Here is a 12,922-nt window from a genome sequence, read left to right as displayed (position 1 = left end):
CCAGGAGACTGAGGTGGGAGGATCGCCTGCATCCAGGGAGGTCGAGGATGCAGTGAGCCATGATTGTGTCATTGCACTGCAGCCTGGGCAAGAGTGAGACCCTGCCTCAAAAAAAAAAAAAAAAGTGTGTGTGTATATATATATAATAGACATCACTTAATAGCTATAAAATATTCCCCTGTATGAAAATACCATATTTTAATTTAGTATCATGAAAGGAAGATTCGCTCTGCCGAAAGGAAAGGATTACACTGAGAGCTGAGCTGTGCAAGAAGCTGCTTTTCCTTTTGTTCCCAAGCAGAGAGTGACAGATAAAAGGCGAAACATCTCCACCCCGTGTTCGCTGGGTTTTGTGTGACGAATACGTAACTGACAATTCCCCTACTGCCCCTTTTCTCTTGCATCATGGGAATTCCGTAATGTGGCCATGCTCTCCCTCCTTCCCCTCCAGCCTGCTTTTCCCTCTAAATACTGAAGCCCTCAAAACCAAAACCACCTTTGGAGGAAGGCACAGGCCTGTCTCCCAGGCACGCATCACTAACCTTGGCAAAATCAACTTCTAAATGGATTGAGACCTATCTCAGACCCTTTCTGGTTTCCAGCATTAACTTTTTTTTTTTTTTCGTGAGATGGAATCTCGCTCTGTCGCCCAGGCTGGAGTGCAGTGGCATGATCTCGGCTCACTGCAAGCTCCGCCTCCCAGGTTCACGCCATTCTCCTGCCTCAGCCTCCCGAGTAGCTGGGACTACAGGTGCCCGCCACTATGCCCGGCTAATTTTTTGATTTTTTTAGTAGAGAGAGGGTTTCACCGTGTTAGCCAGGATGTTCTCCATCTTCTAACCTCGTGATCTGCCCGCCTTGGCCTCCCAAAGTGCTGGGATTATAGGCATGAGCCATTGTACCCAGCCTACCAGTATTAACTTTTAAGATTTCCTTCTTTTTTTTTTTTTTAGATGGAGTTTTGTTCTTATTGCTCAGGTTGGAGTGCAGTGGTGCGGTCTAGGCAGTTCACTGCAACCTCCACCTCCCCGGTTCAAGTGATTCTCCCGCCTCACCCTCTCAAGGAGCTGGGATTACAGGTGTGCGTCACCACATCCAGCTAATCTTGTATTTTTAGCAGAGATGGGATTTTACCATGTTGTTCAGGCTGGTCTCGAACTCCTAACCTCAAGTGATCCACCCACCTAGGCCTCCCAAAGTGTTGGGCTTACAGGCACGAGTCACTGCGCCCGGCCAGATTTCCTCACATTTTTACAGTAAGCTTGCTCACAAGTGTTTTTTTGTGTACCTGCCCTTTTTCATGGATCATCTGCAGGGTCAAAGTTATTCTTCCCTGATGCATGTTTCCAGCTGTGTGGTCTGTGCTGCTCCTGGGCCTGCCATGGGGCCCCTATATTTATTAAAACGATTCCCAGCTGCTGCTATGAACATCCCTGCCTCAGTCCACCCTCACCAACATGAAAAAAAGCCTTTACCAACCCCAACGGCAACCACTTAGCCAGATTTCCTAACTCCATTTACTCACCAGCTCCCCATCCCCCACTGATGTCAAATACTCCCTTCATTACACGTTATTTCCTGGGCCTGCCTTTGAACGAGGACTGCAGCATTTTATTTTTATTAAAAACATTGTTTAAAAGATAGGGTTTCACTATCATCCAGGCTATAGTGCAGTGGCATGATCAGGACTCACTGCAGCCGCCACCTCTGGGGCTCAAGTGATGCTCTCACCTTAGCCTCCCGAGTACCTTGGACCTACAGGCATGCACCACCATGCTGGGCTAATTTTTTTTCGTATTTTTTGGACAGAGTCTCGCCATATTGCCCAGTCTGGTCTCAAACTCCCAGGCTCAAGTGATCCACCTGCCTCAGCCTCCCATAGTGCTGGGATTATAGGAGTGAGACCACTTTAATCATTACAATCTTCTAATTCCCACACTTTTGAGTTTTAGGATTTGAAAAAGTACATGTCTACCTCCCTCTGTCCCTGTCCCACCTCTGCCTGATTGATTTTCTTTTCAAAAATGTTAGGATGACTCTCAAATGTTAGGCTTTTCAAGCTTCAAGATCAACTGGGCAAACTCCTCTCCTGAAGCTCCTGCCTAACCTTTTACTGTGTTCATATTAAACGTGTGAACTGGGCCAGGCATGGTGGCTCATGCTTGTAACCCCAGCACTTTTGGAGGCTGAGGCAGGCAGATCACTTGAGGTCAGGAGTTCGAGACCAGCCTGGCCAGCATGGTGAAACTCCGTCTCTACTAAAGATACAAAAATTAGCCGGGTGTGGTGGCAGGCACCTGTAGTTCCAGCTACTCGAGGGGCTGAGGCAGGAGATTCACTTGAACCCAGAAGGCAGAGGCTGCAGTGAGCCGAGATCATGCCGCTGTATTCCAGCCTAGGCAACAGAGTAAGGCTCCGTCTCAAAAAAAAAAAAAGTGTGAACTGGGAACATCCCTCCCTCTATGGTTCTTAAGTTTTTTTAATCCAAAATCATGGCTTTTTCTCCCTCTCCCTGGGGAAGAGTTGGGGGGTGGGTGCTCCTTGGCCTTCTTCCCAGAGTCCAGTCTGCTTTATACACGTATGCCTGGAGGGTGGGGCCCCAGATTCTCCTTTCTATTACATTCTTTTATTGTATTTCCCAGTTGGCCATCATCCTTACGCAAGAAAGCTGGTGGTCTTCATGAGCCTCTGTGCTGGGCCGGCTCACTGAGTGTACCTCTTAATCATCAAAGCCTTTCTGCTGTTCCATCTCCTGAGCAGACACCAATGTTCCTCCTGCCCGATTACCCTGTCAGCTGCTGGAGGCATCCTCATCTTTCTTGCTTTAATGGCACTGCCTCCCACACTTTTACCTTGACGCAGTAGCTAGCTATTAACACACGATGCCATTTATCCTGTTAAGGAAAGAGCCCTGTTACTAAGCCCCTTGACCAAGAGCTGTTATCAGGAATGGATGTTAAATGTGAAATGTCTTCTTAGGATCTGTGAAACTCACTATCTAGGTTCTTCTCTGACCCACCAGTATGGCTTAGTGTATGACTGGATGTACTGACACAAAACCAGCCTCTCACTGCTGGTGGACGCCACTGTCGGTGACTCTTCTTTTCCTACATGCTGGATTCTACTTGCTAAGATTTTATTGAGGGTCTCTGCACTGCCATTCATGAGGGAAGCTGGTCTGTGTTTCCTTTTTCTGCGTTTAGCTGCAGCACGGTGGTGAAAGCTACAGGTTCTGGAACGAACCTGCCTGGTTCTGATCTCAGTCCTGCTGCGTAGGAGCTGCAGCCCTCAGGCAAGAGGCTTCACCTCTGAGTGTGGAAGGCAGAGATAAAGAGATGCCTTCCTCAGGGCTGTCCTGATGTTTCGCTCGCTCCTGCAAAGTACTTGGCACAGGGGCTGGTGCTCCTTGCACCTCATTCCCACACGCGGGCCACGTGGGTTCTGGGGAGCAGATGGGGTGGCTTCCTTTCTTTGTGGAGTCTTTGAGCCGCAAGCTCTTTGGAGCCACGAGGTGGCTGCCTGACAACCTCTCACTTTGGTCCACGGACCACAGACCTTTTCAGGCTTTCTACCTTGAGTCAGCATCACTAATTTGTACTGCTTGCAGAAGAGTCATTTCATCAAGTTTTAAAATGTACTAAAATGCAGCACGGCCTTCCCTTACTAAACTCCTCTCTGGGTCCTGCACTTACTTGCAGGGACTTCTTTTAAAAAAGAAAAAAATTTAAAAAGATAAAATACCATCTTTTCTGTAGGTGAGGCATCAACTGCTTGCACACCCTCACACTGCACATGTATGGGCAAAATCCACTCATCAGTTCTCAAAATCCAGCTCACTGATTCTGAGATGCGATGCCTCTATTCCAGGTCACCTTCTCATCACATGATCTTTAGTCAATGATCTGTCACAGACAGGAGCTTGTCACTGCACTCCAGTGCTCTGCCCAGCTGCTTTTGGTTCACGCCTAGCGAGCATGTTACTTGGGAAAGCAAAGCTTCATAACTGTGACAGTCGTTGCAGAACTGTATTAGCATACATTGTAAATATGACTGTGGCCCATTCATTCCAGTTCATCCGATATTAACACTGCCTATTACTTCTCTGTAACTGTTGCTTTCTTAACTTTAGGTGGAGAGGGCACAGACTCTGGAGCCGCCAGCCGGCTTTATCCCTGCCTAGTGCTACCCTGGCCAAGCACCTGGCCTCTCCGCACCTGTTTCCTCACCTGTAAAATGGGATAACAAGAGTTTCTGGGGCATAATGGAGACTTGTAAATTTTTAAAAATGGGATAACAAGAGTGCTTCCTAGGTGGAGAGACAGTGAAGCATGATGTACGTGATGCACCAAGCAAAACTCAACAATGGCACAATCATTACCAAGGTTGGGGGGGGCAGTGCCACACGCTGTGTATGTGTACAGCACTCAAGTTTTAAAACAAGGCCAGGCACGGTGGCTCATGCCTATAATCCCAGCACTTTAGGAGGCCAAGGCAGACAGATCATCTGAGGCCAGGAGCTCGAGAACAGCTGGCCAACATGGTGAAACCCATCTCTACTAAAAATACAAAAAATTAGCTGGGCATGGTGGCACACACCTGTAATCCCAGCTGCTCAGGAGGCTGAAGCAGGAGAATCGCTTGAACCCAGGAGGTGGAGGTTGCAGTGAGCCGAGATCACACCATTGCACTCCAGCCTGGGCAACAAGAGTGAGATTCTATCTCAAAAAAAAAAAAGTTGGGAATATCTCAAGCCAATGCCACGATGACTTCTGTTGCTCCCAGAAACCAGGGGCTCCCTCTCTGGGATGGAATGCTCCCTCCAATGGACAAGACAACCCATTTACATCCCTGCTAGGGGTGCCGGCTGCTCCTCCAACAGGAGTCGCCAGGTGCAAGTCAAAATATGGCCAGTGCTCAGAAAAAATAGATGGAAATGCCACGTGTATACGGAGGATCCAGCCCATGGCACCTCCAAGTGGCTGGAGTTTCTCCTTTTATGGAAGGGGATGTCAAAGGCCAGAGATGTTAAGTAATTTGCCCACAGACATCACTTAATAGCTATATAATATTCCACTGTATGAAAATACCATAATTTAATTTAGTATCATGACAGGAAGATTTACTCTGCCAAAAGGAAAGGATTAAGCCGAAAGCTGAGTCATGCAAGAAGCTGCCTTTTATTTTGTTCCCAAGCAGACAGCGACAGATGAAAGGTAGAACATGACCACTCTGTGATCACCTGACCTGTGTAAAGTGCAGATTTACCGAGCGCCAGACGAATACAACTGACTATTCCCCTACCTGCCCACACTATTTCCACTTTAGCAAATGCTAGGATTCAGGGCTTATTTTGGGGCTTAACTCTCCCACTGTAGAGTGATGAGATTTCACTTTGTACCTATCCCCCGGACTCTCCTTCTCCCGTGTCAGCTGGGAATCTACGCCTGCTGGAGGGGGATTTGCCAGCTTCGCCTGCATGCGTGGTGAAACACCCCACGCCACCCGGTCCCCGGAGACCGGGGGTGGGGGCTGTGCTTCTCCTATGCCGGGTTTCAGGCCTTCCCTCCCCACTAGGTGAACAGTCTTGGGCAGGTGTAGGAAACCCCAAAGTGCTCACGAGAAAACCCTAGGCGTTCGGTTCTTACCTTGTAGTGCGCCAGCTGGAGGGCCAGCTGCACAAAGGCGTCTGGGCTCGTGCGACATTTCTTGATGATTCCTTTACCAAAGGCAACGAATGGGAAGGAATGGAAATCCACGTCGTTTGCCAGAAGATTTGCGGTGTTCAGGGAGGTCTCTATAACCTCTTGACACTAGAGAGAAAGAAGAAAAAGGTTTTACGGAACGAGGGGATAAAAGTACTGACGCACACCCAGAGGGAAATCGGAGGCTGGCTTTCAGTGCAGCTATAAACTCGGTACTGGGAAGTACACAAACGTTTTCCTGACCCAGAAGCACTAGTAAGTTAGGGGTATGGCTCCCTGACCCCGGAGGAGAAGCCGGAATGTTAGAGCAGGTAGCTGGTCTGACATGAGCAGGCCAGGAGAGGGCTTCCTTCGACACACACTGAGAATGTCAGACGACCATCATTGATGGTCAGGTGGTTGTGAACTGCCTCTCTAAAATAATAATTGATCACAGCCGGTGCCAGGGAAAGGCAGCCTCCCACTACATAGAAACGGAGCTGGTGACCAGCAGCTTCCGGATAAGATCTCAGGCGCCGGGCGAACGGGCTCAAGCATGCACACGGAGGGGCAAAATGGCGGCGTCTAACTGGAGTATGAACTTCCTCTAAGAATGCTAGACAGCCAAGGGAAGAACACCTCAAGTGAGCATGCGCACAATTCCAGTAAACACACTGCGCATGCTCCCTTCCCAAGCGCTGGCAGCCACTGTGCAACCGGATAGCCCACCCCAAGGGAGGAATCAGGAGAAGTAACGCAAGACCCTGGAAGCATGCCAATGTGTAAAACCTCAAGTCAAGAGGTCAAACCTCGCACTTGATCTCCCAAGTTGGCCGCTTGGCCCTCTTCCAAATGTACTTTCCTAAGGTTTTCAATAAACTTTCTCTCCCGCTCTTGGTCTCTCCTGCCTTCTGCCCCACAGTCAAATTCATTCTGAGAAGGCAAGAATTGAGGTTGCTGCAGACCGGTACAGTGAGACTCCAGAAAGTGTTTTGAATAGGCACGCATCATCTTATGAAGCCCACGGTCATCAGACAGAGGCGATGAAGAAACACATTTTTTACTTTTTATTACTTATTTTTTATTTGAGACACGGTCTCGCTCTGTCACCCACGCTGGAGTGCAGTGGTGCCATCTCTGCTCACTGCAACCTCTGCCTCCCTGGTTCAAGCCATTCTCCCGTCTCAAACTCCCGAGTAGCTGGGACCACCAGCGCCTACCACTATGCCCGGCTAATTTTTGTATTTTTAGTAGACACGGGGTTTCACCATGATGGCCAGTCTGGTTTTGAACGCCTGACCTCAGGTGATCCACGCACCTCCGCCTCTCAAAGTGCTGGGATTACAGGCATGAGTCACTGTGCCCGACTGATAGAACACATTCTTAAAAATAGATCTTAGAAAATAAATGGACCGGCCGGGCGCGGTGGCTCAAGCCTGTAATCCCAGCACTTTGGGAGGCTGAGACGGGCGGATCACGAGGTCAGGAGATCGAGACCACCCTGGCTAACATGGTGAAACCCCGTCTCTACTAAGAAATACAAAAAACTAGCCGGGCGAGGTGGCGGGCGCCTGTAGTCCCAGCTACTCGGGAGGCTGAGGCCGGAGAATGGCGTGAACCCGGGAGGCGGCACTTGCAGTGAGCTGAGATCCGGCCACTGCAGTCCAGCCTGGGTGACAGAGCGAGACTCCGTCTCAAACAAAAAAAAAAAAAAAAAAAAGAAAATAAATGGACCACCATACAATGAAATATTAAGCACTAGAAATAGAAATAAATGACCCATAAAAATTTAAACTCTTATTACTAAGTGAAAGCAGCCAATCTGAAAACGCTACACACGGATGCTTCCAATTACAGCAGCAGCCTTTAACCATGTGGATCCATTCTAAGACTCCTCGCAGATGTCTGACACTTCAGATAGTGCCATAGTGCCAAACATTATACGTACGGTGTTTTCTCAATCTCATGACCAAGACAGCCACTAAGTGGGTAGCACCTACAGCACAGACACACTTGACAAAGGGACAAAAGGATGATTCCATCCTGCATGGGACTGCACAGGACAGGAGCTTTCATCACACTACTGTCTTCGGAATTGGTGGGTTCTTGGTCTCACTGACTTCAAGAACGAGTCCGCGGACCCTTGCAGTGTTACAGTTCTTAAAAATGGTGTGTCCGGAGTTTGCGCCTTCTTCCCAGTGACGCTGGCTTCACGAATTAAACTACAGATCTTCATAGTGAGTGTAACACCTCACAAACGCAACGTGGACCCAAAGAGCAAGCAGCAACAAGATTTATTACCAATGGCAAAAGACAATGCTTCCGCAATCCGGAAAAGAACCCTGGCAACTTCCCACTACCAGGTCCGGCAGCCTGCTTTTATTCCCTTATCTGACCCCACCCACATCCTGCTGATTGGTCCATTTTACAGAGAGCTGATTGGTCTATTTTACAGAGAGCTGATTGGTCCATATTGACAGCGCACTGATTGGTGTGTTTACAATCTTTGAGCTAGACACAGCGCTAGACGGAAAAGTTCTCCAAGTCCCCATTAAAGTACCAATTCACGTGTATTTACAAACCTTGAGCTAGACACAGAGTACTGATTGGTGTATTTACAAACCCTGAGCTAGACACAGAGTGCTGATTGGTGTATTTACGATCCTCCAGCTAGACATAAAAGTTCTCCAAGTCCCTACCAGATTAGCTAGATACAGAGTGCTGATTGGTGCATATACAATCCTCTGGCTAGGTCTAAAAGTCCTCCAAGTCCGCATCCAGCTCTGGAGGCCAGCTGGCTTCACGTGGTGGATCCTGCACAGGGGCTGCAGGCGGAGCTCCCCGCCAGTCCTGATTCGCACCTGCACTCCTCAGCCCTTGGGCTATTGATAGGACTGGGCACCACGGAGCAGGGGGCGGCGCCGCAGGGGGGCGCGGGGGAGCTCAGACATGGCAGGCTGCAGGTCCGGAGCTCTGCCCGGCGGGGAGGCGGCTAAGGCCCAGCCAGAATTTGAGCGCAGCGCCGCCGGGCCGGTATGCTGGGGGACCCAGTGCAACCTCCACAGCTGCTGACCCTGGTGCTAAGCCCTTTATTGCCCTGGGCCGGCAGAGCCGGCCGTCTCCAAGTGCGGGGCCCACTGAGCCCGCGCCCGCCGGCACTCACACTGGCCCGCGAGCGCCGCACACAGCCCTGGTTCCCGCCCGCGCCTCTCGCTCCACACCTCCCCGCAAGCAGAGGGAGGCAGCTCCAGCCTCAGCCAGCCCAGAGAGGGACTCCCACAGTGCCGTGGCGGGCTGAAGGGCTCCTCAAGCGCAGTCAGAGTGAACACCGAAGCCAAGGAGGCTGAGAGCGAGGGCTGCTAGCACGTTGCCACCTCTCACTACTCAGAATAGCATGCAACTTGAAACTGATGAGTTGTTTACTTCTGGAATTTTCTGTTTAATATTTTCGGAACTTGGATTTGAAATCTCAGAAGGTGAAACCTCAGCTAATGGGGGGAGCTACTGTATGTGACATTCTGGAAAAGGTAAAACTATGGGGACAGTGAATATGATTCATGGTTGCCAGGGGCCAGTAGGAAGGAAGAATACATAGGCGAAGCACCAAAGATGTTTAGGGCAGTGAAACAATTCTGTATGACACTGTAATGGCAGACACAGGGCATTGTCCATGTGTCAAAACCCAGACAACGTACGACACCAACAGTAAATCCACCATGGACCTTGGTTGGTGCAGGTGTGTCCGTTGTAACAAATGCATCACTCTGTTGGGGATGTGGATAGTTGGGGACGCTGTGTAAGTGTGGGGAGAGGGGTGTATGGGAACTCAGTTTTGCTGTGAACCCAAACTGTTCTAAAAATTAGTCTGTTAAAAGAAATTTTTAAAAACGTGGTAAGTGACTTGGTGAGATACCAGGACTCTAAGCCCAAGTGCTCCGCAGAGGTTACAGCTCTCTTTTGAACCCACACCAGCCCTGCGGCCACAGGGCAAGCAGAAGCAATGGAGTAAGACCACAGCACTAGATACAGTACTTCACTATGTGGAAAATTATTTCTAACCCAGGTGCGGTGGCTCAGGCCTGTAATCCCAACACTTCAGGAGGCCAGACAGGTAGCTTGCTTGAGCTCAGGAGTCTGAGACCAGCCTGGGCAACATGGCGAAACCCTGTCTCTACCAAAAATATAAAAATTAGCTGGGCGTTGTGGCATGCACCTGTGGTCCCAGGTACTCGGGAGGTTGAGGTGGGAAGATTGCTGGACCCGGGGAACTTGAGGCTGCAGTGAGCTGTGACCAACCACTGCACTCCAGCCTGAATAACAGACCTTGACTCTGTCTCAAATAAATAAATTAATTAATTTAAAAAGAAAATGGTGGGCTGGGTGCAGTGGCTCACGCCTGTCATCCCAGCACTTTGGGAGGCTGAGGCAGGAGGATCAGGTAAGGAGTTCAAGACCAGCCTGGCCAACATGATGAAACCCCGTCTCCATTAAAAATACAAAAATTAGCTGGGCTTGGTGGCGGGTGCCTGTAATTGTAGCTACTTGGGAGGCTGAGGCAGAAGAATCATTGGAACCTGGGAGGCGGAGGTTGCAGTGAGCTGAGATTGCGCCACTGCACTCCAGCCTGGGTGACAGTGCGAGACTGTATCTCAAAGAAGAAAAAAAAAAATAGAAAATGATATCTTGGACTCCAGGGAATTTTTCTTTGGAGTAAGTGAACTAGGATTTGGTATTTGCAACCCTAAAATTCCTTCCCAAAAGGGCTCCCGTGAGTGGGCTGCCTCTGATTATGTTTAAGAGGTGCCAAAATGAATTAAACATTGAGAATTATAAATTAGCAATTTAGAGGCTTTCAGCTCTAACCTATATGATTTTGGCTTTTAGTTTTTGATTATGAGCATTCTGTAGATGTCTAGTTAAGTTTGACCTGGAAGTCACACTGACAATCTTAGCCAGAAGCTTCAAACAGAAGAAGAAATATTTACCGAGGCTTCCGAGCAACAGGAGCTGTGACAGCCCGGCAGACCTCACGAAACTCCCTGAGCAAACAACTTTCAGCCTCAGTGGTCTTCAACTGAGCTCATGATCAGGCAGGAACTACAGTTGGAAAATTCATCTGTAAGACTTCAAATGTGTTTCCCATCCCAGGTAAGTAACAATGGTTGGATGATGCAGACTTACTTCCCCGGGGATGTCCCACTGCAGCCTGGTGGGGTACGGAATGTTCGGATTGGTGTCGCCTTTGCAGTGCCCATCCTCTGCATAGCCCAACTGGAGGCTGTCAGTGGACATGACGTACTGTCAAAAATAGAACAAAATTATTAAAACTAACAGTGGTACATAAAACATATTAATCTGTAGCATGAACAGAGATGTTACAAAGTTTGAACCACGGCTGTTAACACTTCCAGTATTCTCAGCACCTAATGAGGTGGATCTGATCTCCATGTCAGATGTGACAAAGAGGACAGATGAGGGCTAATGGCTTGCTTAAGTTCGTGACACTCTCCTTTCACTGGCAAGTAAACTTAAGCCAATTTATTCAACACTATTTACAGGGCACCTACTCTGGGTTGGAACCACTGTAGCACCAGTGGCATCCAAGCATTGGTGACAGTGCAGACAAGAACTGTGTTTTGTGAACAAAACAGACAGGAATTCTTGTCCTTTCTTAAAAAGTGAAATATACCTGTATGACCCAGCAATTCCACTCCTAGGTATATACTCAGTGAAATGAAATGAAAATAGATGTTCACACAAAAATTTGTACAGAATGTTCATAGCAGCATTATTCATAATAGCCGAAGAGTGGCAAGAACACAAATGCCCATCAACTGATGAAGAGATAAACTAAGTGTGGTAAATCCATACAATGGGATATTATCCAGCCCTAGAAAGGAATGAAGCTCAGGTACGTGTTACAATGTGATGAACCTTGAAAACATTATGCTGGGTGAAAAGAAGCAGGCAGGCGCAGTGCCTCACTTATGTAATCCCAGCACTTTGGGAGGCCAAGGTGGGAGGATTGCTGGAGGCCAGGGGTTCCAGACCAGCTGGGAAACATAGTGAGATCTTATCTCTACAAAAAATTTAAAAAATTAGCCAGGTGTGGTGGCACATGGCTGTAGCCCCAGTTACTGAGGAGGCTGAGGTGGGAAGATCACTTGAGCCCAGGAGGTCATGGTTTCAGTGAACCATGACTGTGCCACTGCACTCCAGCCTGGGCGACAGAGCAAGACCCTGTCTCTAAAAAAGAAAGAAAGCAAAAGAAAAGAAAAAAGAAGCCAGACATAGAAGAGCACATATTGTATGGACATCGATATAAGATGTCCAAAATAGGCACATACATACAGACAGAAAGCAGATTAGTAGTTATCGGGAACCTGCGGGAGAAAGGAACGAGGAGTTTCTTTTGGAGGTGATGCAAATATTACAAAATTAGGCTGGGCTCCATGGCTCACGACTGTAATCCCAGCGCTTTGGGAGGCCAACGCAGGCAGATCACTTTAGGTCAGGAGTTCAAGACCAACCTGGCCAAAAAGGGGAAACCCTGCCTCTACCAAAAATACAAAAATTAGGTGGGTATGGTGATGCACGCCTGTAATCCCAGCTACTCGGGAGGCTAAGTAGTGATTGTTGCACAAGCACTTTGTGAATACACTAAAAACCACTGAATTGTACACTTTTAAAGGGTAGATTTTAAGGTATGTGACTCATACCTCAACTAAAAAAATTAGGTTTTTTAAAAAGAGGAATCCCTGTGCTCAGGAAGCTTACATTCTAGTGAGGGAGGTAAAAACACCACCACAAGGTCGGGGTAACTGTCGGCTGGCGAGGGGGCAGGGCGCGTGGAAGGTGCCACTAATATGTGAGGGTCACGATCCACGCCGACCTGAGCCAGCGAAGGAACAGACTTGATCAAGTTCCACCTGCTCTGGGTCAGAGCTCCAGGAGAGCCTGACACAGAAACATCAGAAATAAATCAAGAGCAAGACCGGGGCCGGGCGCGGTGGCTCAAGCCTGTAATCCCAGCACTTTGGGAGGCCGAGACGGGCGGATCATGAGGTCAGGAGATCGAGACCATCCTGGCTAACACGGTGAAACCCCGTCTCTACTAAAAAATACAAAAAACTAGCCGGGCGAGGTGGCGGGCGCCTGTAGTCCCAGCTACTTGGGAGGCTGAGGCAGGAGAATGGCGTAAACCTGGGAGGCGGAGCTTGCAGTGAGCTGAGATTCGGCCA

General features: G+C 48.9%; 1 protein-coding gene across 2 annotated transcripts in view; it reads right to left on the bottom strand.

Annotated features, from left to right (window-relative positions):
• The window catches only part of CPT1A (carnitine palmitoyltransferase 1A), an 80,338-nt gene that overhangs the window by 11,438 nt on the left and 55,978 nt on the right, over positions 1-12,922 (bottom strand). For both annotated transcript variants that reach the window (XM_025357178.1, XM_025357177.1), the window contains exons 13-14: positions 10,863-10,979; positions 5,646-5,810 (exon numbers count right to left, since the gene is read on the bottom strand). In XM_025357178.1, the coding sequence (XP_025212963.1) occupies positions 5,646-5,810; positions 10,863-10,979 (282 nt within the window). The remainder of the gene's footprint in view (positions 1-5,645; positions 5,811-10,862; positions 10,980-12,922) is intronic.

This window comes from Theropithecus gelada, chromosome 14 (assembly GCF_003255815.1).
Source record: "Theropithecus gelada isolate Dixy chromosome 14, Tgel_1.0, whole genome shotgun sequence".
Taxonomy (NCBI): domain Eukaryota; kingdom Metazoa; phylum Chordata; class Mammalia; order Primates; family Cercopithecidae; genus Theropithecus; species Theropithecus gelada.
The sequence above is the reverse complement of the archived record's forward strand: the minus strand, read 5'-3'. Positions and strand labels throughout refer to the sequence as shown.